The following is a 27798-nucleotide window of genomic DNA, read 5'->3' as shown; positions in this document are numbered from 1 at the left end:
TCGTTAGTTAGTTAGTTCGTTATCGTGTGTTCGTTGAGTTCGTTAGTTGTTCGTTAGTTAGTTGTTAGTTAGGTGTCGTTCTATCGTGTACGTTAGTTGTTCGTTAGTTCGTTCGTTGTTAGTTCGTTAGTTTCTTCGTTCGTTAGTTGTTAGTTCGTTAGTTGTCGTTCGTTCGTTCGTTAGTTCGTTCGTTCGTTGTTCGTTCGTTTCGTTCGTTCGTTTTCGAGTAGATCTAGGTTTCGTTCGTAGTTAGATTTACACTTCTACCTTAATTACTGTTGTCACACGGAGATTTTGGTTCCATTTCATGCCTTAACATTTACATCAGGAATTATAAGTTCCAAAAACATAGAATGGTGATTTAAAATGGATCTTAATGAAGGGCTTGATCAAGGGATAATGTCGATTATATTGGTATGTCTCTACTCTATTACTATATTTCGATTCGATCGCCGAATTATCTCAATAATTGTTTGAATGCTGTTTGAAGTTCTTCTCCAGAAACTTTAAGAGATTGGAAAATGTGAAAGAGCAACTGTGATAAAAGGATCTATTATCATTTTCGATCATATACCAAGCAATATATGCTAAAGTACACCGGTTTTGCCTCAGCTGCCCATATCTCTCACTTATTTTGCTCGCCTTAACTCCAATCGTTTACAGATCTCCCTAAAGTGATTGTTACTTCTTTTTTTTACTTTTGTATTGTTTTTTCCTTGAGATGCTTTTTTTCAATTCAAGTTATATTTTTTGTCCATTTCTGTTGGTCTGTTTTGTTTTGTACCACAAAATTCCACCCCTTTTTCTATTGTTCTGTCCATCAAAATTTTATATAAAACTTGTACGAGAGATCTTGGTTGCTTTAGTGTTTTTGATGTTTTCAGTTTAGTTTAGTTTCTGGTTCATGTTCGTTTTAGCTCCAAAATGTTGTTGCATGGTTGGTTTTTAAGACTTTTTGTTGTTTTTTTTGGTTCCTGTAGGTTTCCTGATAAAAGCTCTGCCTTCTTTTACTTGTCTTTACAAAACAAAAATGTGATTGTACGGTATAAACGTTAGTATATTTACAGAACGCTACTACATTTTGAAAGTTTAAGGAAAAGTCCATGGACGACTATATGGTCATTGAATTTGTATTAAAGTAAGTAGTTAATATGTATTGTTTCCATTTCTTTCTTTTTCGAAATCATATACAAACTTACCTTTGATATTGACCATTTTTAATGAATTTCGTTTGTAGGTTTATTAGTTTGATTTTTTTTAAGAAGTTGCAAATATGAAATTGACAACACTTGCTGCTACTACAACTTTTACACTATCTGAGTTAACAAAAGAAATGAAAAATATCAAGCCGATATCATATGAAAATGGTCCGTAAGAGGTTTTATTAAAATATTAAACATAACAGTTTCCTTTAGCCACATTTATTCTAATAAATTAATTTAAAATTATAATTTTGAAGCAATTAACCACAAATAATTTAAAGATAATGCAAATACTATCAATTTTATACTTTTGCTAACAATATTAAAGATTTTGAAACGTTTACGTGCAGCTTCAGTTGCTACTATAGGTTGATCAAAGAAATTATATTTAACTCCGCGTACAACATTATCGAAATATTCCGCGATATCTACATCCACAGTATTCTTTATAATCTCGTAAGTGTTACTGAAATAAAAGTAGAAAATATTAATAATATAAGAATAGTTATAAGATTAAGTTAATCTCGAGATCGTGGTAGTTCTTTAAGATCAATAAATTTTGAAAGGTGCTTGAACGTTTAGTACTTTCCAATAATAGGAAAAATATCAACCCTGAGAGATGAGTGAAGAACTTGTTTAGGGGACAGAGAAAGATATATCATTTGAACGTGGGGATTTGAACACAACGAGCTCACAATATCTTATTATTTTTTTTAAAAGGCACTCACTCTTATTATATTATGGAGCGATCTTTTAAATAGTTTGCAAATAAATGTCTTCAGTTCAAGAGATACAAGCTGATGTTTAGGTGTTATCTTACCCTAAAACTTGGATCAGATTTTTAGAGGTTTTCATTCCCACATTAAACCGAAGTATTTGAGGCCTATCAGGCCTCTAACCTCGTATGTAGCGATGCGAGGTGTGACAATAGTCATAACCGGTGGGCCTTACTTGGTAAGCGAGTCTAAACCGAGTAAGACCAAAAACTATCCCCCCACCGTTTACTAGATTTTGCCCTAGTTGGGGCTGCTAAAATACAACCACTGTTGTCTATGTCCATAGCTTCCGTTTGCCGTCTGAATTTATTGAAGCAATTAACCACAAATAATTTAAAGATAATGCAAATACTATCAATTTTATACTTTTGCTAACAATATTAAAGATTTTGAAACGTTTACGTGCAGCTTCAGTTGCTACTATAGGTTGATCAAAGAAATTATATTTAACTCCGCGTACAACATTATCGAAATATTCCGCGATATCTACATCCACAGTATTCTTTATAATCTCGTAAGTGTTACTGAAATAAAAGTAGAAAATATTAATAATATAAGAATAGTTATAAGATTAAGTTAATCTCGAGATCGTGGTAGTTCTTTAAGATCAATAAATTTTGAAAGGTGCTTGAACGTTTAGTACTTTCCAATAATAGGAAAAATATCAACCCTGAGAGATGAGTGAAGAACTTGTTTAGGGGACAGAGAAAGATATATCATTTGAACGTGGGGATTTGAACACAACGAGCTCACAATATCTTATTATTTTTTTTAAAAGGCACTCACTCTTATTATATTATGGAGCGATCTTTTAAATAGTTTGCAAATAAATGTCTTCAGTTCAAGAGATACAAGCTGATGTTTAGGTGTTATCTTACCCTATCTAACTAGAATATACTTGTACTGCCAAACAGGGATTGTATATACCTAAAACTTGGATCAGATTTTTAGAGGTTTTCATTCCCACATTAAACCGAAGTATTTGAGGCCTATCAGGCCTCTAACCTCGTATGTAGCGATGCGAGGTCGTTAAGAGTCCAGCTGGCATTGGTTGTGACAATAGTCATAACCGGTGGGCCTTACTTGGTAAGCGAGTCTAAACCGAGTAAGACCAAGAACTATCCCCCCACCGTTTACTAGATTTTGCCCTAGTTGGGGCTGCTAAAAGACAACCACTGTTGTCTATGTCCATAGCTTCCGTTTGCCTTCTGAAGTTATTGACCGATATCCCATAAATCCAACAGTGTTTGACTTCATAGTGAGCGGTTTGTTAGTGTCCACTCTATTGCTTCCGTTAGCCGTCTAAAGTTATTGACCGATATCCAATAAATCCAACAGCGTTTGACCTCATAGTCAGCGGCTTGTTGGTCTGCGTTTGTCTGCAGAAAAGTTGAAGTTTTTCCTTTCTAGCAATAGTCATAAAATGGAACCCCTTTGTTGCCGATTGTAATGTCTAAAAATTAATCATTCCCTGAGTATTCGGTAAAGCGCTTAATAATATTCGGAAACATGTATTTTCAAGCTGTAGTATGTCCTCTGCTACTGAGGCCTCGTCTAGTAGAAAGGTAGGGCCAGGTTCTGCTAAACGTTCTGCTACTAGTGCTCTGAAATCTGAACATTTCTAAAAAATAAATCTGTTGAAAATGCTTTCATGAAATTTGAATGACCAACTAAGACAGCTATCGCGCTATTTATTATTTTTTTGTATTTAGGAGAGTCCTAGACATAAGCTGGGGCATTAGTCCCACGACTGCGTAATTGTTATTTGTTATGGTCAAAAATCTTGTCTGTTAGAAAACCAGGGTCTCTTTGTTCATAAGCATTGCCTGCCTGCGACCTCATTGCCAAACATTTGGCCCACAACTCGGCTGTTCAACTCCATGCTGCTTGTGCCTAAAAGTCTAAATGTAACGGCGGGTTTGATTTAATTTTAGAGAAAATACCCGAATATATTTGATTATACATAGAATATCGGATAAATCATTCAATTCAGACAATTAAAGTCTAAATGGATGGTTTTTAGTCTTTAACAGGTGTAGCTGGTGGTTTAAATCTTAACGACCACTGTAGCATTTTAAGGCTGGACTCTTGAACATTAAAAGTAGGGTAAAAGGAAGGTAGTACTTGGGATATACATATAACAAAAATATCTGAATTTGAACTGATTGTAGAAATGTTATCAAAGCTTTATCTTAAAGCATCTCTTAATGAGATGGCGAACCATTCGTATCTAAAACTGCTCTAGCTATCGGCTCACGAAAATATATCGGGAATAAACCGGCCCTGACCTATACGAAGTGAAGATCAACACAGAAATTGATGCAACAACAAAGACGAAGAGAAAACTATCGAGCACTTACAAGGTCTCTGTCTTATTAGATTTTGGAACCGAGTCTTTGTGCAGTCCGAATTTTATGAAGTACCAACTCTCTCTCTATTATAAATATAAACAAGTAATTATAGTGTAATATAACGGGACCTAACCTCTGATAATTTCTTTCCCGAAATCCCTAAAATCTATTTAGTCAAAGTAATAAACTTACAGTTCACTTTCCGGTATAGATTTCTCCAATTCAATCATATTTTTATTCATTATTTTGAATTCCGTCGTGGAAAAGAAGGCAATTGCTTTCATCGTATACATAATACGTCGTGAAATCCTTATCATTAACGGTTGACGGCCCACTAAACGCAAAGCAGTATCGATAAGCAATGCCAGCGGTAGATTCATTAGAAATAACTGCAAAAGCAATACAAATAAATAAATTTTCTAAAATTGTCATAATTAATAAAATAGTTAACGAACATGTAAGGCAAAGTTATAGTAACAGGAGGTTAGCCAAGGAGAACCAAAATACCAAATACAATTCTCCATGGGATTATCTTCAATAGACTTATTATACAATAAAACACAACGATGCATATTTATACTAAAGAGATCACCAGCAGCACAGTTAATAACGTCCAAGTCTTTGTGTTCTTTTCTGGAAATTTTTGAAATAGAAATAAGTTTGTCATCTGGAAAATTAGTTTTTTTTTGGGAGGAACTTACCTGAGGGTCTGCAAACCTAATTTATAGCCGGCCACAACTGTTAGTTTTGTAACCAAATCTACGGGTATACAATCCATTTTCATATTTGCATTACAGTATAACATGGGTAGAATGCCAACACTTAGACCCACCATGGCAGCCAAAGGTCCATTCATGTTATCAATCCAACCAGGTACTGGTTCCATAAAAGCATTTAATACTTAGGAAGAGGAATAAGAGAAAAGTTTACAAGTTTCATAAGCTGATATAAGTTATACAGGGACTCTCACCAATTGAGGGACGAAATATGGACATGGGTAATTTACTAGAGTATTCCTGAATAATTTGTTCGCTAAGATTTTTGGTAAATGTATATGAATTGGGATAATGACCAGTATATCTGTTAAAGAAATGATATAAAAAGTGAATTTAAAAAGTATTAAAAAAGTAAGCTAATAATGCTTACTTTGCACATAAAGCATTGATGGTATTTTCATCATAGGTTTCAGCTATTTTGATGGCCTTACGCCAATCCACTGGGATTTTATAAACCTTAAAGAAAGTTTCAAAATCAAATATATAATAAAACTACTATACAATGCCAACTTACTTTTTCCTCCACAACTTTCTCTAGAGGATTACAATAGGCAGTCGAACAGTGTACGAAAGCCACTAGATTCTTAAGTTTTTCCGCAATTTTTACCAGTTCCCAAGTGCCTCGAGTATTGAGCAATATAGAACTACGCAAAGGATCATCAAATCTGCAAATTAATCATAAATAAATCTCTTTTTCCATAATCCCCTACACAATCCCCTACTTAACATTGGCCGCCATATGAAATATAATGCTGACATTTTTCAACAATTCCAAATCTTTTGCTGCTATAGCCAAACCCAAGTCTTGACTGTCTCCTTGTATAGCATGTAATTTATTCAAAACCTCCGGACACTCCCGATGTATGCGATCAAATACTTTATTCTTTTTAAATTCCTCCAAACGTTGCTCAACACCAACTGAACGTTTTCCTCTCAGTACAATATAGATTACCTTGATTTTTGGACAATCACGTAATAGCTTTTCAACTAAGGCCTTGCCCAGAAAACCTATAAATGAAAATTTGTATTAAATATAGTATATGTTAATAAGTAGTATTTTATTAGTGTTTTCTTTAGACAAATTATTATGTTTTTTACTCACCTGTGCCACCTGTTATGAATATTTCGCGATTTGCATAAAAATCGTTAATTAGCATTTTGGTGTTGTTGCTTCGTTTTCTATAATGAAAGCAAATATAAAATTGAACTTCGATTTGTTTATGTTATTCATTAAAAAAATTAATAAACTTTCAATATCATAAAATGGTGAATAAAATCTGAGCAATTATCGGTCGATTATCACAAGAAGTCCTAACGTAAGACGTAATTAGCGTTCCGATAGATACCGTAGAATTCAATTACAACTAATAGATCGGTTATTTAAACGATTCAAAGACCTAAAATTTAGCCATGTCCGTCCCTGTGTCTGTTGAAAGCGCAAACGAGTCCGAATAGAAAGAACTAAGGAGCTGAAATCATGCATACGTATTATCTATTGAAGCTGTTGGAAATTTAAATATCGGTCGATGTTTTCAACAAGCGCTCATACAAGTGGCCCTTGGAATTCATAACATAACTGGTTTAAAAATAACAGTATAGCGATGAAATTTGATATAAACAAGTTTTATACGAACCAAAATCTCTCACACATTTAATTAGGATCGATTCATACTTCTGATTAGCTATGTCCGTCTATCTGTCCATCCGTCGGTCTGTCTGTCCATCCGTCGGTCTGTCTGTTTGTGTACCTTTCGGACCATAATTGATCACAGCTGCTAAACAAGGTCCAATGCCGAAAATCGCTTAAAAACACATTACTAATTACTAAGTAATGATATCCCTACAAAATTAGCTTTTATATAGAGATATGTTACTTTTCATGATAGGTCCATACAAGCTACCCTCCCTGATTGGCTTTGTGCTGATGTTTGTAACATTCAATAATATTGGTCCTACATCTTAAAGTATACCAATCGGCTTAGAATCATTTTCTGAGTCGATTTAGCTATGTCCGTCCGTCCATGTAAACTTTGTAATCCAACTACATGACGTAATTTTAAAGATATTTCAATAAAACCTATTGATAATGTTTAAGATCGGTCCATTATTTCACCTAGTCCCTTATACAACTGAACAACTGCCTAGGGTTACAAACCCTTATAATTAAACTAATCCTTGTAAACCTTGTAATTGAAGAAAATTTTCTGAAATTTGTTACAAGATCTTATATTTTTCAGGGGCGAAGCCTATTGAAAATAGTTAAAATCGATCCATTATTTCACCTAGCCCCCATGCAACTGAACCTTTTGTATAGCTAGCTAGCTCATAATTATGTTTAATATACTCGTATCTAGATAAAAAGCAGTACAGCTAAGTTTTACACTTGTTTTTAAAATGATTGGGTACCACCTGACCCCAGCCCTCATATAAAGAAAATGAATTAAATGACCACAATTCGCTTAAAAATTGTATGGGGATCGGTCCACATTTGCCTTCGGTCGGCCATGCCCGACTTGAAAACATCAGAAAACCATTTTTAGCTATGTCCGTCCGTCTGTCTACCTAAAACACGCTCACGTTAAAACTAAGCAAAAAAAAATCAACCAAAAATATTTATTGTTGTCCTAAGCACTTTGCTATTGAAAATCAGCAAAATCGGTTCACAATGTTAATAATTATGAGTAAAAATTTCAGACCACCTCGAAAAAATTACGTTTTTTCGTAATTCTTCGATGAATTTTGTCACACGTTATTTTATTTACCCAGCGATCAATTATGTTGAAAATCAAAACAATCGATTCAAAATTACCCATAGCCCCCATACAAAGGTATGTATTTCCGGAAATGGATTTATCGTTAATAACTTCCTTATATACATATGTATATCGGTATTAACTCAAAATTTTCCACATATAAATATAATATGAACAGAAATCATACTACAAGCGTAGATTTGTATCGGTCCACAATTGGTTATAGCTCCCATATAGGGCCCATTTCCGAAAATCACTCAAACGCGCATATTTCACTGATAAATAAAGCTATCAAGAAAAAATTCGACATGAATTTTTAATTTTTTCCGAATCGGTCCATAATTGGTCATATGGAAGCTATGAGGTACACTTCCGAAAATCACTTAAACGCATATATTTCATTAACTAATAAAGCTATCGAAGTAAAATTCAACATGAATATGTTTTGTATATATATAAATCATTATAGGGATTTTTTCGCGGATCGGTCCATAAATAGTCATAGCTCCCATATAAGGTTCATTCAGAAAATCCCTAATATCCGGTAAAAATTCGACATGAGCATATTCTGTGTATAGACAAATCATTGAGCTAAAATGTTTTCCAATTCCAATGTTTTCCTTTATATGTCGTAGCTTCCATATAAGGCCAACAACATCGTTTAAAAAGGCCATATCCGGAAATCACTTAAAATAACTTTTTTCGACCTAAAATAAGTTCCATATATGCATAAAGAAATTACTAAATTACCGAGTTATCTACAAACTAGATAGTTAAGTGGGTTTTAATAAAAAGTTACTTGCTGGTAGAGGGAATTTAATAGCCGAATATATAATAAAATCAATCTGGTATTCATATTAATATCAATATATGTATATTTATATGATAATAAAATTCTACATACAAAATCTAATGAGTAAATTGTTTTTACAATAACGAATGGATCTATACATACATAAATTTCAAAGTTTATATATAGGGGAACCTCTCGAAATACTCATTATATTACGGCATATGATTTGATATGGTACATATGTATGTATATAAGATTCGGCATAATATAATATAGCCCTCTTACATCTTCAATTTTGAAAATTTTCCCAGTAAACTACTACGGTTCACAGAAGTTAAGGTAACTTTTAAAAACATGCTTTTAGAAATTTGTCACAATCGAAGTTCCCATAAGTTAGTATATTAATTTATTCTCACTAAGACTTGCAATATTTTATGCATATTTATATATTTTGCATTATTAATCGGAATTGTTTAGTCATTTCCTAGGCACACTCAACATACACACGCCCAAAGTCCAGTGACGTTTACATTATCGAGAATCAACGGCACGAACTCATAAGTATCATCACACAGGTAAATCTTTCTATTACAATCAAAACTTCGAAGGCACAAGATACCTTGAACCTATTTATTAGAAAATCATGGGTATTATTTCATCGAAATAACTTATTTTATGAATAATGCAACAACTGTATAGAGTATAGAGTTTCTGAGACGATCTAGCCATTTTCGCCCGTCTGTTTATATAAAATTTTTATTTCATTTGAAAGTCCTGCTTTTCCTTAAATAGCGGTCAAATTTCAAAAGCATTCACCCATATGACTCTAGCTAATTAAAATCACTCTACTATTTATACTTTTCGATGTTAGGCCTCCTCACTATTATGTATATATACCGTTAAACACAGAATCATCACTATTCGAATTCCAATTTTTTACCCGTTTTTAATATTTCACTAAAAATTCATTGCCTTTGGTATTGAAGTCGTTATAATTCAATAACACTTCCTCATTCAACACAATTAAATAAGTATTTTATAATAAAAATATCCTGGTAATAATATTTATTTTATTTCAAAATTAAAAATTATATATTTCTCTTTCGATATTTACAATTTAAGAATGTTGCGACCGTTCTTGTCAATCACTATAATCAGACTGCAAGTTGATAATAAAATATTACAACAAGTTGTCCATCGTTTAATTATAAATATTTTATATTAATTAGGTTTAAATATTTTACAAACCATTGAACATGAACTGTATTACACTGAAAGAAAAGATAATTTATAGTTTTAAACAGGAAATAAATGTTAATTAATTTTAAAGCAATGGTTACCTTTCAGTGGAAAATATAATAATTGAGAGCAAAAATCTGCTAATGACTTGCACTTACTCAACAACATACCTTTCAATGACAACTACTTACCGTCTGCGTGTTAAAGTAATGAGTTAAAATACAAATGAGAAAGTAGTGAAAAGATGTTTTATTAGCTTTTTAACTCATTACTTTTAAATGTAAGTTTTAACTGGGTGAATCTGCTAAACTTACCTTTCCACTAAATAATATCTGAATGGTCTAATGAGAACAAGTTAGAGTGCTATATTCGGCTGAGCCGAATCTTAAATACCCTTCACCAGCAACTTTTGTATTAATTAATAAAATATTTGTAGAAATAAGTTTTCTCATGTCTTAAATAGAAAAATCCCAAGATTTAAACAGCTTAAATCTACTACAATTCCAAGATTTATTGAACACTAGAAACGCCACTTTCTTTTAAATTTTTATAGCGCCCTAAGATATGCTTTAGCGATATTTAGTATTTGCATGTATGCATGTGTGTGAAAGAATTCAGGATTTTCAAAATACATAGGTTAGGTTAGGTAGGCAGGTCGTCCTCGCGATGTCATCACTGGGGACACACTTGGGTCCAGAATTTTGATCCCTTTGTGATACCTGAAACGAGAGAGAACGGTCGGCGTATTAGTACACTTCAACCTAATCACTCTGGTTTCCACCGAACCAGTTTGTCGCACGAATATAGGAATCTATCTTTCGGATATCAACCTCCGATAGATCCGCTAAGTCATGCAGAAAATAGCTACCTAGCAGACCCACTCTGTGATCAGCTAGGGCAGGACAATGACAGAGGAAGTGAGTTATACTCTCTTCTTCCTCTTCATCCTGGCAGCTCCTGCAGAAGTCGTTACTGGGTAAGTTCAGTCTTCTTGCATGGAGTCCGAAAGGCCAGTGGCCAGTTACCACTGCCGTTAAGTTCCGTAGATTAACTCTCGGAATGTAGAAAAGGGCTTGGGATCTTTGTGGGTCGTAAGATGGCCACATGATCCTTGCCTGTCTACAGGTGGCTTCAGTCGACCATCTGCATTGCGCAAGCTCATATAGTTTTTCACGTATCGAGCGTTTGCAGGTTGAAAGCGGTATACCGACAAAAGGGTCGGTATGCTCTCCTGCAAGCGAGGAGCCTAACTTGGCAAGAGAGTCCGCGATGGTATTACCAGGAATTTGCTGATGTCCTGGAATCCAATACAGTCCTATTGTGGAATGTTTCGCCATCTCGTTAAGGGATGCCCGGCATTCTAGGACTAAGTTTGACGTCGTGTAGACACCACTTAGAACCTTAAGGGCTGCCTGGCTGTCGGTATAAATTCGAATATTAACACCGTATATTCGATAAAACCTGAGCCAGTTTGCAGCCCGTTTAATGGCTGATAGTTCAGCCTGAAGGACGCTACATTGGTCAGGAAGCTTGAATGATACTTCCGTTCCCGAATGTGCTATGTAAAAGCCACCGCCTACACCATGGTTTGATTTTGAGCCATCAGTGAAAACCTTATACGATCCATCATGGAGGATTGTTTCCATCACATTTGGGTCGTCTCGGATATTCACCGAAAAGCTTCTATCAAAAGACGGTTTGGCGATGCAATAGTCGATATTGCCAGGAATTTCTCCTAGACAATTGAGGATGGTGGAGTGACCTGACTGAATCATATGCCACATACCAATTGTATTGAGTCTAATAGCCGCGTTGAGGGCAACCTCTTGGGCCATTAGATCAATAGGTAGCCATCCCATCATGACAAAGAGAGCCTTTGATGGGGTGGTGCGGAGAGCCCCCGTTATCAACAGAGCTGATGTGCGAAGGATTCCCTCAAAACGTTTGCGGTGTGAGTCCTTTTGTACAGACTTCCACCATACAAGTGCACCGTACAATAGTATGGGCTTGACTACCATGTCGAAGAGCCATTTGGTATTCTTGGGGTTTATGCCCCATGATTTGCCAATTGCTCTTTTACACGAGTATAAGGCCGCAGCCGCTTTTGATACTCTAGATTGAGTGTTCAAATGCCATGATAGTTTTGAATCTAGGATTACTCCCAGATATTTAGCATTATCCGATAACTTCAATTCTATCCCATTCAGTCGTGGGAGAGTGAAGGTGGGTATCTTGTACTTCTTAGTGAAGAGAACAAGTTCCGTTTTCGATGGATTAACACCAAGGCCACTGACGTTGCTCCATGTACTGAGTGTCCTGAGTGCAATCTCCATCCTTTGCGATAAAGTATCCAGATATTTGCCAGATACTACTACAGACACATCGTCTGCATATGCTATTACCTTAAATCCCATAGATCTAAGATCCATAAGAAGTGGGTTCAACGCTAGGTTCCACAGAAGTGGAGATAGAACTCCACCTTTTGGGGTACCGCGATTTGCCACTTTTGTGACATTTGCTGCTCCCATTTCGGAGATAATGATTCGCTGAGTCAGTAATCTCTTGATGAAAGCTGTTATTGGTTGGTTTATACCCAGACCAGTTAGGGCCGTTGTTATCGACCCAGGGTGAACATTGTTGAAAGCCCCCTCGATGTCCAAGAAGGCAACCAGTGTATATTCCCCTTGCGCTATTGTCTTTTCAATGTGACAAACTAGCGAATGTAATGCAGTCTCAACAGATTTTCCCTTCATGTAGGCATGTTGAGATGCTGATAAATGGTCAGGTTTGATATGTATTCTGAGATGCAGATCAATTATCCTTTCCAAAGTTTTGAGAAGAAAGGAGGATAGACTAATTGGTCTAAAATCCTTTGGCTTCGTGTGAGAGGTCTTTCCTCCTTTCGGAATGAAGACCACTGTGCACTTGGTCCAGGGTTCGGGTATATAAGACCATTTTAAACAGGCATCATATATCCGCGTTAGCCAAGGCATAAGATGGACAGCATTGTATTGCAAATCCGCAGGTATTATACCGTCAGGACCCGGTGATTTGTAGGGGTCGAAGCTGTTTATCGCCCAGTTGATTTTATCTTCATTTATGGATATTCCTGTATCAGCTGGGAGATCTGTGAACTGCATGTCAGTCCCGTTTTCCGGAGATTGACAGCCTGGAAAGTGAGTGGCCATTAAAACTTCTAAGGTTTCTTGGCTACTGGTCGTCCAACTGCCACAAGGTTTCTGAATGAAACTTGGGACAGGAGGAGTAGATGATAAGATTTTGCGCAGACGACTGGTCTCAGAAGAACCTTCCACGCCGCTACAGAAGGTTTTCCAAGATTTGCGCTTTGCATTTCTTACCAGGTTCTTGAAACGATTAACCGAGGTCTTGTAAGAAATCCAGTTTCCTGTTTTCTTTGCCTCGTTAAACAGTCTGCGCGTCTCTTTTCGAGATTTCGCAATGTCCGCAGACCACCATGGGGGCCTGCATCTGCCTTTGTGCATATTCTGTTTACAAGACAGTGAAGTCGCGTGTTTGAAAGCTTGATTTATGGTTTCAACCGCGTTTTCTATGTCCGATCGGTTTTCGATGATCGGTACATCCTGGAGTGAACGTGAGATTAGCCCCATTTGCATTTCCCAATCTGTTCGTCTCCTGTTTATTAAGGGCTTTGGGGCCACTTTGTCAACTACGATTTCAAAATCGATGTACTGATGGTCAGAGAAAGAGCAGTCACTTGAGACTCTCCATCCCCTTATCCTATCATGATGCATAGAACTAACCAGCGTAATGTCAAGAACTTCCCTTCTGTTTGAAACAATAAAGGTCGGTTCGGATCCTGTATTTAAAATATCAAGATTATTGCTTAGAATGAAGTTAAAGATTGACTCACCTCTAGCGTTTATGTCCGAGCTTCCCCAGACAGTGTGATGGGCATTGGCATCAGCCCCCATGATGATCGGCATGCTTTTCGAGTTTGCCATCTCTATGGATCTGCAGACCAGGTTGTTCGGTGGCTGGTCGCTGTGGTCGTGAGCCATGTACGCCGAGATAACCAATATAGCACCTACACTGGTCTCCCATATGGCTGCTACGGTGTCTTCATCACTGAAATCAGAAAGAATGAAGATGTTGAGACTGCTTTTGGCTACTATACAGGATCGAATCTTACCAGATCCTTTTGCGTACAATAGCTTAAAGCTTTTCATGCCTAGTCCACTCACCCTTTCTTGGTGAATCCAGGGTTCCTGGACTAGGGCGAGCTCCTCCCCACTTACACCCATTCGGAGGAGCAGTGCAGCCGAGGCTGCTTTGGAGTGGTGGAGATTAATTTGGGTTACTCTCACCATCTCCTTTTTTGTCTTTACGCAACACTGTGACGTTGGCGTCCTCCTTGTCAGAGGCAAGGAGATCGTCCTCGTCAACTGACTCTTCCCCCTCCTTAACCAACTTAGAAGTTGATTGACTCAGCGAAAGGTCAGTCTCGTCGCAAGACATATCCGCAGCGGATTGGTCAGGATCGGGATCATCCTGTTCCAATAGTCCCTTGTCATCGCCTCGGTAGACACGGAGGAAGATCGACTCGAAGCCGTAGTAGACCTTCCCTTGTTTCTCGCGAAGCGGCGCCAAAGACTCCTGGTTCAGGATCACAACAATCCTTCTGGAGCTTCCTACAGGTTGAGAAACCCTGACGACCTTCCAATCTTGAGTTGGAAGATCCGGATTGCCAACCTGTAGAAGCTCCAGTATCGCTGCCTTTTTATGTGGTTCCGCAGGAATTATGGCGGTGGATCTAGGCCTTCGTGGGATCTCGTCCACAGAGACCACTTCCAGCTTAGCACCTTCCCACGGATCCTTTATCAGCGACACAGCCTGCTTCAGGAGCAAAGCTGAGCGCTCGTTGGAACAGGCCATTAGCTTCACTCTGTTGTGAAACCAACCGCCGTCCTCACACTGTGGGGGGGGACCAGGGTTCTGTTTAAGAACTTCCCAGAACACCCCCATCAGCTTTTTTCGCACTATGTCCCATCTGGATGGAGACATAGCGCCATCTATGTCACCCCTGTCGATGACAGCACGCGTGAATTGGTTCTCAACCACTTCACCGGAGGTCCTGTCATGCGGCTTGGGGGGCAACGGTTTCGGACGTTTTGTCCCGGGCTGCTGGCCCTGAAGATTAGTCTCCTCCTCAGAACGTTGCCGTTTAGGCGCGTCCTTAGACGTGAGGGGGGACTCTTCTCCAGAACGGCCAATTTTCCCTTAGCCCATTCTAGAGAGGACTTGTCATCTTTACTTAGCGACTCAACTGGCTTGCCAGCTAAGACAGCTAGAATTTTGGCGGCGGAGCGCCGTTGTAGGAAGGCCCTTCTTGCTGGTGTTACGTGCCTGGGGGTCTTACTATTCGCCGTGTTGGCATTGGGAGATGCCGTTTGAGAACCCGAAATCTTGTTCGCAGTTCCCTCGTGCATAACCGGCACTGGGGTTGCTACCTTGGTTTTGGTGGCCTTAGTAGTCCCCGAAACAGGGGGTTTTATCGGCATTTTGCCAATACGGACCTGAGCTGCCTTTGAGGTACTTGGGGTGACGTCCAGAGGTGCCTCGCTGCTTATTTTGCTGCATCCAGCTTTGGAGCCAGATGCTGTTATTGTTTTGCGACTGCAGGATTCAGGCTTCCCTAAATCCGCAGACGCTTTTGTTTTGGGTTTGGCGCCGGTAGCATTCAGACTAGCCCGACCCGGTGTCTCCGCCGGACTAACCTGGGTGGCAGTAGCACTCGACTCTCCACAGCCTGTCGCCTTCGCCGTGGGGGTAGGGTCTCCGGAGATTATTAGGCCCCTTACCGGATACGCGGGGCACGGTTTCTTGTCGGACATTGGACATTAAAAACGGTGTGCATTTTATACTTGCTGCCAAGTATATGATTCTGCATATGATGTGCTTGCAGACCACCAAGCCGCCCAATGTGGGAACAGACGCTGGTGGATTTAGACGGACCGTCGTGGAGTTTAGGGATCTAAAGATCCCGAACGGACTGTACTGTCAAAAGATACACATCCGAAGGATGAGTAGAGATCTTTTGACAAGTACTTGGACTGGTAGCCGCCCCATCGGGGAGAAACAGACGCTACCAGTCGTGGGAAGGGTAGTTCTTAGTATGTGCTCGTCATGAGCCACTCTGGCATGGGTAGCCCTACCAGCACGGCCTGCATGGGTCATCACACATAAGCCTTCGCATCGCGTCAAGATGACTACCCGTCGCGAAGGTTCAAAATACATACATATATATAATTTTGTTCTACACAAATTGATAATGCAAATAGTTAAATACGATTAAAGCGCTTTTAGGGGCAGGACCTAGTATGAGAGATATGACCAAATATAGACCGATCGTAAAAAATTCTTTAAGCAAAATTTCTGTACATAAAAACTATATTTCAGTAAAATTTTGTATCTATATCGTAATTTTGTAATAAGTTATGAGTGTTATGACCGCACCCATGTTATGAACCTATCGAGAAAAAATCTTGAAATATAATTTTTGTATACAAAACTATTATTTGTGCCAAATGTTGTATCAATGGCTTTATTTGGTAATGAGAAATGTGCTTTTAGGAGATTTTCGTAAAAGGACCTTGTATGGGAGCTATGACCAATTCTGTACATAAAGACAAAATTTCAAAATTTTGTATTTATATCATGAATATTGTGCATTTAAGTGATTTTCTGGAGGGGACCTAGTATGAGAGCTATGACCAAATATAGAACGATCGTAAAACAATTTTATAGTGTAATTTATGTATATAAGAGCAATATTTTTGCTAAATATATGGATATTAAGATTTGGTAATGAGTTATGTGCGTTCAAGTGATTTTCGGGAAGGAACCTTGTATGGGAGCTATGACCAAGGATGGACCGGTCGTGAAAAAAATTTGAAATAACATTAAGTGTTTTTTGCATTACAAAATAGTATTTATGAACAAAAATAGTATTTATTAATATCATTATTTGGTAATGAGTTATGTGCCTTTAAGTGTTTTTCTGAAAGGGACCTTGTATGGGAGCTATAATCAATTATGGATCGATAGAAAAACAATTTCACAGTAATATTTCTCTGTATATGAGCAATATTTCTGCCAAACTTTATATAGTTATCTTAATTAAGTAATGAGTTATACGCGTTTAAGTGATTTTCGGGAGGGGACCTTGTATGGGAGCTATGACCAATTATGGACCGATCGGAAAAAACTTTCACAGTAATATTTCTATGCATATTTTATATGGATATCTTAATTTAGTAATGAATTATGCGCGTTTAAGTGATTTTCGGGAGCTATGACCAATTATGGACCGATCGGAAAAAATGTCACAGTAATATTTCTGTGAATATGAGTAATACTTGTACCAAATTTTATATGGATATCTTAATTTAGTAATGAGTTATGCGCGTTTAAGTGATTTTCGGGAGGGGACCTTGTATGGGAGCTATGACCAATTATGAACCGATCGGAAAAAAATTTCACAGTAATATTTCCGTGCATACGAGTAAGACTTGTACCAAATTTTATATGATTTTATAGTGATTTTCGGGAGGGACCTTGTATGGGAACTATGACCAATTATGGACCGATCGAAAAAAACTTTCACAGTAATATTTTTATGCATATAGGCAATACTTATACCAAATTTTATATGGATATCTTAATTTAGTAATGAGTTATGCGCGTTTAAGTGATTTTCGGGAGGGGACCTTGTATGGGAGCTATGACCAATTATGAACCGATCGGAAAAAAATTTCACAGTAATATTTCTGTGCATACGAGTAAGACTTGTACCAAATTTTATATGATTTTATAGTGATTTTCGGGAGGGGACCTTGTATGGGAACTATGACCAATTATGGACCGATCGGAAAAAACTTTCACAGTAATATTTTTATGCATATGGGCAATACTTATACCAAATTTTATATGGATATCTTAATTTAGTAATGAGTTATGCGCGTTTAAGTGATTTTCGGGAGGGGACCTTGTATGGGAGCTATGACCAATTATGAACCGATCGGAAAAAAATTTCACAGTAATATTTCTGTGCATACGAGTAATACTTGTACCAAATTTTATATGAACATCTTAATTTAGTTATGAGTTATGCGCGTTTAAGTGATTTTCGGGAGGGGACCTTGTATGTGAGCTATGACCAATTATGGACCGATCGGAAAAAAATTTCTAAGTAATATTTTTATGCATATGGGCAATACTTATACCAAATTTTATATGGATATCTTAATTTAGTAATGAGTTATGCGCGTTTAAGTGATTTTCGGGAGGGGACCTTGTATGGGAGCTATGTCCAATTATGGACCGATCCATAAAATGTTTCCTCTGAAAAAATTCTATTGACATAAGATTTTTGTTTGTAAAATTTTGTGAAAATATCGACATTGTGGCGGAAGTTATTAACAAAAAACCCATTTTCCGGGAATATATACTTTTGTATGGGAGGTATATGAAATTGTGGACCGATTCTGGCGATTTTCAGCAGGGATCAAGCTCTTGTGTAGGAACGAATTTGTGGTGATTTTCATGGAATTATCTTGCATAGTTCTCGAGAAAATTACATCACAATGTGTAAAAAATGCTTATTTTTTTCGAGGTTGTTTTAAATTTTGATTCATAACTTTTCCCGATGTGAACCGAGTTTGCCCATTTGCAATACCAAACAACTTAGGAAAATGAAGAACATTTTGGGTGAATTTGGTTAAACTCTATTGCTTCGTTTTATCGTGAGCGTGTTTTACACAGACAGACGGACATAGCTAAATCGACTCAGAATTTGATAAGTACCCAGAATATGTATACTTTGTTGGGTCTCAGATGAATATTTCTTGGTGTTACACACGGAATGACAAAGTTATATATACCCTCTATCACCACTGATGGTGGTGGAGGGTATAAAAACATATAGATAAATTATTTTGAAATATTTGGTAGTTATTAATCAAGTAATTATTATTCGATACTTCAACGATCCTCTATTTAGAAATATTTAATTATTCATATTGAATGCATAATCAATTTTTTTCTTTCAAATAATTCTTGTATAAATATGAATTAAAAAAAATTATGCATTATTCTTTGACGTCTTCAAAGTTAATGACCGATTGTTTTTTTCCTTGAAAATTTAAAAAAATGCACTATGGCTTAGAATTTGTCAACATTTGAAACCGAAAAACTTGCCTATATATATGACTTCCGGTTTTCATCAAACATCAATCAAACTGTTTTGAATTAGAGATTATATAAGGGACTGTCATAACAAGTTTCCCCAACGAAACCTGTGGATATCGTATGGAAACTGTGACTCCTATACTAACTAGTGACATTGAAGTTAACATGAAACTATTTCTAGACAGAAATATGGCCCGTAACTGGCCCTATTTCTATACAAAAATATATCCAGTAACTGGTCCCATTTCTAGACAAATGTGGCCAGCGACTGGCCCTACTTCCAGACTGGAAAATGGCCAGTAACTGGCCCTATTTCTAGACAGAAATATGGCAAGTAAACTAACCCTACTTTTAGAAAGAAATATGTCCATCAATTGGTCCTATTTATGGTTGAAATATGGCCCTATTTCTAGAAAGAAATATGGCAAGCAACTGTCCCTGTTTCTAGACAGACATATGGCCAGCAACGGGCCCTACTTCTAGACAGAAATATGGCCAGCAAACTGACCCTATTTCTAGAAAGAAATATGGCCGGCAACTGGCCCCATTCATGGACTGAAATATGGCCAGCAACTGGCCCTATTTCTAGAATGAAATATGGCCAGTAACTGGCCTTATTTCTAGAAAGAAATATGGCTAGCAACTGACCCTAATTCTAGACAGAAATATGTTTAGCAACTGGTCCGATTTCTAAACAAGATGTCGAAATGATTTACGTGAACACCTGCCGGACTACTCACCTTCGCAAGAACTTTTCTCAAGTACTTGGGCTATCTAAACACTGACCATTGCTGCCCCGTTGCTTAAATTCCGAAATGAGAAAACAACCGTTTATAATAACACAGGTGAGATGTCCTCTGTTGAGTCGGCAACAGTACCTTGAGACGTATTCGAAGCACAAATCTATCAAATAAGCCGAGGGCTTTGTTCTTACTCACAGAGAACTCTCTGTAGTAAATCTGGTATGAACAGAGTTTTCCCTGAACACATCTGGACAAGGAAGGAAAATTCAATGTTATCACTTGTATAAGATACCTTTTATCCATCACCATTCAACCCAGCACACATCACATTCATTCGCCACACCCATAGAGAACAACATCCGACACACTCACTCTAGGTATACGGGCGGGGGAAGACCCGTATATCCCTACATTCATACTGTATCATATACATTTAACACCAACTCATTTCCTACGTTTAGTCCCACAATAACTTCGCTATGGTGTATCTGTTGACTTCGGCAACAGCACCGAACTTATCCCGAATATAGACTTTACCATGCATCAGTCTTTTAGGCGACATTCTCTTCCCGTGAATTTATATTTAAATCACAGCACCCATGTGCACTCCAAAAGAATCTTTCCAATAACCGGGATAAAACAAAAGGCCGGAACTCTGCCCTGTGGTCTACCGTTTCCCATGGTACCAGATTATAGGGTTCTCTGTTTCGACAACATGTCAAATCATTCCAGGGAAAAGCCGTTTATAGTCCCGGCAGTCTAGAGGTACTGGTACCTCTTTTCCCGGGATTTCTATCACACCATGATGGGTCTTTCATCAAGGTAACATGCCCCCGGGGGTCCCTATTTCTAGACAGAATTGTGGCCCGCAACCCTTTATCTAGACAGAAATCTGACCAGCCCCTAGCCATAGTGCAATGTAATATTCAATTATAGTCCATTCCCTTTGAATGAGAAATTTCACATATATAATGTCTTTTTGTGTGAATTAAAATCATTATTAATTTTTTAATTAATATTTTTTTTATAAATTAATATGCAGCATGTGTACGACTAATCCAGACTAATTGACAAAAGTTTAGGCCACAATTCACGGTCATTGCTGCAGGTCAGGTCGTTCATTGCAACTCAGAATAGGCCCCTTGGTCTATTAATTATCATTGATAAATGAATATAGTAAATAACCATACCAGTTTCCTATAACCATATTTATTTCAACAAATCAATTTCAAATTATAATTTTGAAGCAATTAACCATAAATAATTTAAAACTAGAGCAAATACTAATAATTTTATACTTTTGTTTACAATAATAAAGATTTTGAAACGTTTACGGGAACCATCAGTTGCTACAGTAGGTTGATCAAAAAAATTGTATTTAGCACCGCGCACAGCATTATCAAAAAATTCCGAGAAATCTACCTCTTTAATATCCTTTATAACGTTATAAGTTTCACTGAAATAACAGGAATAAGGAGAAATTATCGATCTCAAACAGTTATCCATAAAACAATTTAGTCAAAGCCGAAAACTTACAATTCACTTTCCGGTATGTATTTATCCAATTCGATCATATTTTTATTAATTATTTTGTATTCCGTCATGGAAAAAAAGCCAATTGCCTTCATCGTATACATAATACGTCGAGAAATCTTTATCATTAACGGCTGATGGCCCACTAAACGCAAAGCAGTATCGATTAGCAATGCCAGCGGTAGATTCATTAGAAATATCTGCAAAACCAATACAAATAAATAAATTTTCCGAAAAAGTCTTAATAAAATAGTTAACAAACATGAAAGACAAAGTTATAGTAACACGATGTCAGCCAAGGGGAACCGAAATACCAAATACAATTTTCCATGGGATTATCTTCAATTGATTTATTATACAATATAGAAGCACGATGCATGTTTATACTAAAAAATTCACCAGAAGCACAATTAATAACTTCTAAAACCTTAGGTTCTTTTCTGGAAATTTAGAAACAGAAATACTTAAGTTTATAATTAACTATTTTTTTAAGAGAATCTTACCTAAGGGTCTGCAAACCTAGTTTATAGCCGGCCACAACAGTTAATTTTGTAACCACATCTACGGGTATACAGTCCATTTCCATATTTGCATTACAGTATGACATGGGTAGAATGCCAACACTTAGACCCACCATAGCACCCAAAGGCCCATTCATGTTATCAATCCAACCGGGTACAGGTTCTTTTAAGGCATTTATCACTTAAAGAGATAAAAGTAAAATTCGTTAACATCATACGCTTGAAAATTTTCAACTTGGACTCACCAATTGAGGGACGTAATATGGATATGGGTAATTTACTAGAATATTCTTGAATAATTTGTTCGCTCAAGTTTTTGGTAAAGGTATAAGTATTAGGACAATAACCAGAATATCTTTTAAAAAGAAAATATTTATAAAAATAATTTAAAAAGTTTAAAAAATAAGCTAATAATTCATACTTTGCACATAAAGCATTAATGGTATATTCATCATAAGTTTCAGCTATTTTAATGGCCTTACGCCAATCCACTGGAATTTTATAAACCTTTAAGTAAATTTCAAAATCAATTGCATAAAAAAAAAACTTCAAAACAATTCAATCTTACTCTTTCCTCTACAACTTTCTCAAAGGGATTACAATAGGCAGTCGAACAGTGTATGAAAGCCAATAGATGCTTAAGTTTTTCCGCAATTTTCAACAGTTCCCAAGTGCCTCGTGTATTAAGCAGTATAGAACTACGTAAAGGGTCATCGAATCTGTGGATAAACGAAAACCTTTTAATTAATATCTCTTTTTCTATATTCCCCTACCACTTCCTTACTTAACATTGGCCGCCATATGAAATATAATGCTGACATTTTTCAACAATTCCAAATCTTTTGCTGCTATAGCCAAACCCAATTCTTGACTGTCTCCTTGTATAGCATGTAATTTATCCAAAACCTCCGGACACTCCCGATTTATGCGATCAAATACTTTATTCTTTTTAAATTCCTCTAAACGTTGCTCAACACCAACTGAACGTTTTCCTCTCAGCAAAATATAGATTACCTTGATTTTTGGACAGTCACGTAATAGTTTTTCAATTAAGGCCTTACCCAGAAAGCCTATAAATATTAAGCGTATTCAATATGTAGTATTTTATTAAGCTGTTTACTTACCTGTACCACCTGTAATGAATACTTCGCGATCTGCATAAAAGTCTGTAATTAGCATTATGGTGTTGTTGCTTCGTTTTCTGAAATGAAAGCATGAATAAAGTTTAACTCGGATATGATTAAGATATTAATTTACAAAAAGAAACTTTCAATATCATAAAATGGTGACTAGACAGTTCTAGTTCAGTTCTACTCTAGATCTAGTTCAGTTCTAATACAGTTATAGTTCAGTTCTAGGTTAATTCTAGTTCAGTTCTAGTTCAGTTCTAGTTCAGTTCTAGTTCAGTTCTAGTTCAGTTCTAGTTCAGTTCTAGTTCAGTTCTAGTTCAGTTCTAGTTCTAGTTCAGTTCTAGTTCAGTTCTAGTTCAGTTCTAGTTCAGTTCTAGTTCAGTTCTAGTTCAGTTCTAGTTCAGTTCTAGTTCAGTTCTAGTTCAGTTCTAGTTCAGTTCTAGTTCAGTTCTAGTTCTAGTTCTTAGTTCTAGTTCAGTTCTAGTTCAGTTCTAGTTCAGTTCTAGTTCAGTTCTAGTTCAGTTCTAGTTCAGTTCTAGTTCAGTTCTAGTTCAGTTCTAGTTCAGTTCTAGTTCAGTTCTAGTTCAGTTCTAGTGTCAGTTCTAGTTCTAGTTCAGTTCTAGTTCAGTTCTAGTTCAGTTCTAGTTCAGTTCTAGTTCAGTTCTAGTTCAGTTCTAGTTCAGTTCTAGTTCAGTTCTAGTTCAGTTCTAGGTTCAGTTCTAGTTTCTAGTTCAGTTCTAGTTCAGTTCTAGTTCAGTTCTAGTTCAGTTCTAGTTCAGTTCTAGTTCAGTTCTAGTTCAGTTCTAGTTCAGTTCTAGTTCAGTTCTAGTTCAGTTCTAGTTCAGTTCTAGTTCAGTTCTAGTTCAGTTCTAGTTCAGTTCTAGTTCAGTTCTAGTTCAGTTCTAGTTCAGTTCTAGTTCAGTTCTAGTTCAGTTCTAGTTCTAGTTCAGTTCTAGTTCAGTTCTAGTTCAGTTCTAGTTCAGTCCTAGTTCAGTTCTAGTTCAGTTCTAGTTCAGTTCTAGTTCAGTTCTAGTTCAGTTCTAGTTCAGTTCCAGTTCAGTTCTAGTTCAGTTCTAGTTCAGTTCAGTTCTTTATTAGAACTTTCGAAATGTGTATCCGTATGTCTGTTAAAACGCACAATATTGCTTCACTTTTTTGCCAAGCCCACACGTAAAGAGTCCCCAGAATAAAATGAAAATTGTCACTTTTCCATTATTTTTTATAATTTGTTTTCCGGTTTCTTTTAAATTATTCAACGAAAAAATTCTTTAATATAATATTTTGTTTCACTATTCGAATTTAAATTTTTTAAACGTCACATGTTGCAACATATTTCTTAATATGTATTTTATCATAAATTCGTTGCATCTGGTATAAAAAATATAATAATTCATATCACTTCCTTATTCAACAAAATTAAATAAGTATTTAAAATAGGAATATCCTAGTAAATTTCTTTTGTCGAATAATTTAAAAAATTAGTTTTTTTTTTCTTAATTACAATTTGAAACCGACCGTTCTTGTCAATCACTATATTCGGACTGCAAACTCAGAATGAAATATAACCTTAAGAAATATTGATTATAGTAGAATATTTTACAAACAATAATTAAGGAGAAGAAATGTTTATTAATATTTTTAATTAAATAAATAATTAAATTTTTTATATATTTAAAAGCATTGGGTACTTTGAATACCAAATATTATTTTTCGTTTTATTAGAATATTAGAATATAAATATTAGAATATGAATTCGCTAAATAACTTAACTTTTACACTTACATATCGCATCTGAATGGTCATTGAAAACGTAAGTGCAAGTCTAGACTAATGAAACGGTAACAATCTTAGGATTACTTACATACGATCTGACAAGCATCCAATCACAAATTCCTGTCAAGAGCCTGCGTAATTTCCTTTTCTGTGAGAAGCATTTTATTTAGTTAGTCAGTTTGTTAGTTAGTTAGGTAGTTAGTTAGTTAGTTAGTTAGTTAGTAGTTAGTTAGTTAGTTAGTTAGTTAGTTAGTTAGTTAGTTAGTTGTTAGTTAGTTAGTTAGGTAGTTTAGTTAGTTAGTTAGTAGTATGTTAGTTAGTTAGTTAGTAGTTAGTTAGTTAGTTAGTTAGTTAGTTAGTTAGTTAGTAGTTAGTTAGTTAGTTAGTTAGTTAGTTAGTTAGTTAGTTAGTTAGTTAGTTAGTAGTTAGTTAGTTAGTTAGTTAGTTAGTAGTTAGTTAGTTAGTTAGTTAGTAGTAGTTAGTTAGTTAGTTAGTTAGTTAGTAGTTAGTAGTTAGTTAGTTAGTTAGTTAGTTAGTGTTAGTTAGTTAGTTAGTAGTAGTTAGTTAGTTGTAGTTAGTTAGTTAGTTAGTTAGTTAGTTAGTTAGTTAGTTAGTTAGTTAGTTAGTTAGTTAGTTAGTTAGTTAGTTAGAGTTAGTTAGTTAGTAGTTAGTTAGTAGTTAGTTAGTTAGTTAGTAGTTAGTTTAGTTAGTTAGTTAGTTAGTTAGTTAGTTAGTAGTAGTTAGTTAGTTAGTAGTAGTTAGTTAGTTAGTTAGTTAGTTAGTTAGTTAGTTAGTTAGTTAGTTAGTTAGTTAGTAGTTAGTTAGTTAGTTAGTTAGTTAGTTAGTTAGTTAGTTAGTAGTTAGTTAGTTAGTTAGTAGTAGTTATTAGTTAGTTATTAGTTAGTTAGTTAGTTAGTTATTAGTTAGTTAGTAGTTAGTTAGTTAGTTAGTTAGTTAGTAGTTAGTTATGTTAGTTAGTTAGAGTTAGTTAGTTAGTTAGTTAGTTAGTTAGTTAGTTAGTTAGTTAGAGTTAGTTAGTTAGTTAGTTAGTAGTTAGTTAGTTAGTTAGTTAGTTAGTAGTTAGTTAGTTAGTAGTTAGTAGTTAGTTAGTTAGTTAGTTAGTTAGTTAGTTAGTTAGTTAGTTAGTTAGTTAGTTAGTTAGTAGTAGTTAGTAGTTAGTTAGTAGTAGTTAGTTAGTTAGTAGTTAGTTAGTTAGTTAGTAGTAGTTAGTTAGTTAGTTAGTTAGTTAGTTAGTAGTTAGTTAGTTAGTTAGTTAGTTAGTTAGTTAGTTAGTTGTTAGTTAGTAGTAGTTAGTTAGTTAGTTAGTTAGTTAGTTAGTTAGTAGTTAGTTAGTTAGTTAGTTAGTAGTAGTTAGTTAGTTAGTTAGTTAGTTAGTAGTTAGTTAGTTAGTAGTTAGTTAGTAGTTAGTAGTAGTAGTTAGTTAGTTAGTTAGTTAGTTAGTTAGTTAGTTAGTTAGTTAGGTAGTTAGTTAGTTAGTAGTTAGTTAGTTAGTTAGTTAGTAGTTAGTTAGTTAGTTAGTTAGTTAGTTAGTTAGTAGTTAGTTAGTTAGTTAGTTAGTAGTTAGTTAGTTAGTTAGTAGTTAGTAGTTAGTTAGTTAGTTAGTTAGTTAGTTAGTTAGTTAGTAGTTAGTAGTTAGTTAGTTTTAGTTAGTTAGTTAGTTAGTTAGTTAGTAGTTAGTAGTTAGTTAGTAGTTAGTTAGTTAGTTAGTTAGTTAGTTAGTTAGTTAGTTAGTTAGTTAATTAGTTAGTTAGTTAGTATTTAGTTAGTTAGTTAGTAGTTAGTTAGTTAGTTAGTTAGTTAGTTAGTTAGTTAGTTAGTTAGTTAGTTAGTAGTTAGTAGTTAGTTAGTTAGTTAGTTAGTAGTTAGTTAGTTAGTTAGTGTTAGTAGTTAGTTAGTAGTTAGTTAGTTAGTTAGTTAGTTAGTTAGTTAGTTAGTTAGTTAGTTAGTTAGTTGTTAGTAGTTAGTTAGTTAGTTAGTAGTTAGTTAGTTAGTAGTTAGTTAGTTTAGTTAGTTAGTTAGTAGTTAGTTAGTTAGTTAGTTAGTTAGTAGTTAGTTAGTAGTTAGTTAGTTAGTGTTAGTAGTTAGTTAGTTAGTTAGTTAGTTAGTTAGTTAGTTAGTTAGTTAGTTAGTTAGTTAGTAGTTAGTTAGTTAGTTAGGTTCGTTTCGTGTGTTCGTTCGTTAGTTGTTTTCGTTCGTCGTTATTCGTCGTCGTTCGTCGTTGTAGTTGTGTTAGTTCTAGTTGAGTTCGTTCGTTTCGTTTCGTTGTTAGTAGTTAGTTAGTTAGTTTAGTTCGTTTTAGTTAGTTTAGTAGTTGTTAGTAGTTAGTTCGTAGTAGTTGTTAGTTAGTTCTTCGTTAGTGTTAGTTAGTTCGTTAGTTTTCGTTTCGTTAGTGTTAGTTCTTGTTATTAGTTAGTTAGTGTTTAGTTCGTTAGTTAGTTAGTTAGTTAGTTAGTTGTTGTAGCGGCCCCTCTCCACCTCCTTTCCCTCTTTTTCCCAATCCCGGTAGGTTACCGCAGTTTACTCCCCTCTTTACCTCCCAGCAACCCCCACCAAAATTCCAAAAAACCATGAGAGGAAGCTTCGTCAAAATCGTAGTAAGGATCCATAGTTAGTAATGTTGATACATATTCTGAAAACTCTTCTCAATGAGCATAAATCATGATATTGAATTCTATGGAAGTTGTTTTTTATGAAAAAAGAAAAACATCTTGCAACTAGAGATGCACCTTAAAGAACTGCCAAAAAAAATATCTATGAAAATTATTTCTGCCATACCTAACGATAGCAATTGAAAAGCTGTTAGATTTTGAACAGGCGAAACAAATGATATGTGTAACAATGATGAGGAAAATATACACAAAATTGAAAAAAAAAAATATATTGGTATTTTGGTACCACCCAAAATATGTTGTAATATTGCCACAAAATACATTCTTTACACAAAAAAAAAAATATACAA

At 35.6% G+C, this 27798-nt stretch overlaps 2 protein-coding genes across 4 annotated transcripts; both read right to left on the bottom strand.

The window, feature by feature from the left end:
- Positions 1-1397: 1397 nt before the first annotated feature.
- On the bottom strand, positions 1398-9822 carry LOC119604725 (putative fatty acyl-CoA reductase CG8306). The gene is made up of 11 exons (XM_037957530.1): positions 9766-9822; positions 6208-6284; positions 5828-6113; positions 5620-5770; positions 5476-5561; positions 5300-5409; positions 5031-5229; positions 4785-4962; positions 4522-4718; positions 2302-2502; positions 1398-1467 (listed from the first exon to the last, which is right to left on the bottom strand). Exons 2-11 carry the CDS (start codon positions 6260-6262, stop codon positions 1446-1448), a joined length of 1485 nt encoding a protein of 494 aa, XP_037813458.1. The 5' UTR covers positions 6263-6284; positions 9766-9822; the 3' UTR covers positions 1398-1445.
- An 11234-nt stretch (positions 9823-21056) lies between these two features.
- Positions 21057-24616, bottom strand: LOC119604724 (putative fatty acyl-CoA reductase CG8306). Of its 3 annotated transcripts, none has more exons than XM_037957527.1 (10): positions 24561-24616; positions 23040-23116; positions 22700-22985; positions 22484-22634; positions 22337-22422; positions 22161-22270; positions 21898-22096; positions 21657-21834; positions 21398-21594; positions 21057-21317 (listed from the first exon to the last, which is right to left on the bottom strand). In XM_037957527.1, the coding sequence occupies exons 2-10, from the start codon at positions 23092-23094 to the stop codon at positions 21095-21097; spliced, it is 1485 nt and encodes a 494-aa protein (XP_037813455.1). In that variant the 5' UTR covers positions 23095-23116; positions 24561-24616; the 3' UTR covers positions 21057-21094. The 3 variants fall into 3 exon arrangements, with proteins under 3 accessions (XP_037813455.1, XP_037813456.1, XP_037813457.1); XM_037957528.1 differs by having other exon boundaries at positions 24547-24586; XM_037957529.1 differs by lacking the exon at positions 24561-24616 and adding an exon at positions 24184-24205.
- Positions 24617-27798: the final 3182 nt, after the last annotated feature.

Source organism: Lucilia sericata, unplaced genomic scaffold (genome assembly GCF_015586225.1).
Source record: "Lucilia sericata isolate MDLA Ls3-8-SP2 unplaced genomic scaffold, ASM1558622v1 Contig000421F_arrow, whole genome shotgun sequence".
NCBI classification, from domain to species: Eukaryota; Metazoa; Arthropoda; class Insecta; order Diptera; family Calliphoridae; genus Lucilia; species Lucilia sericata.
The sequence above is the reverse complement of the archived record's forward strand: the minus strand, read 5'-3'. Positions and strand labels throughout refer to the sequence as shown.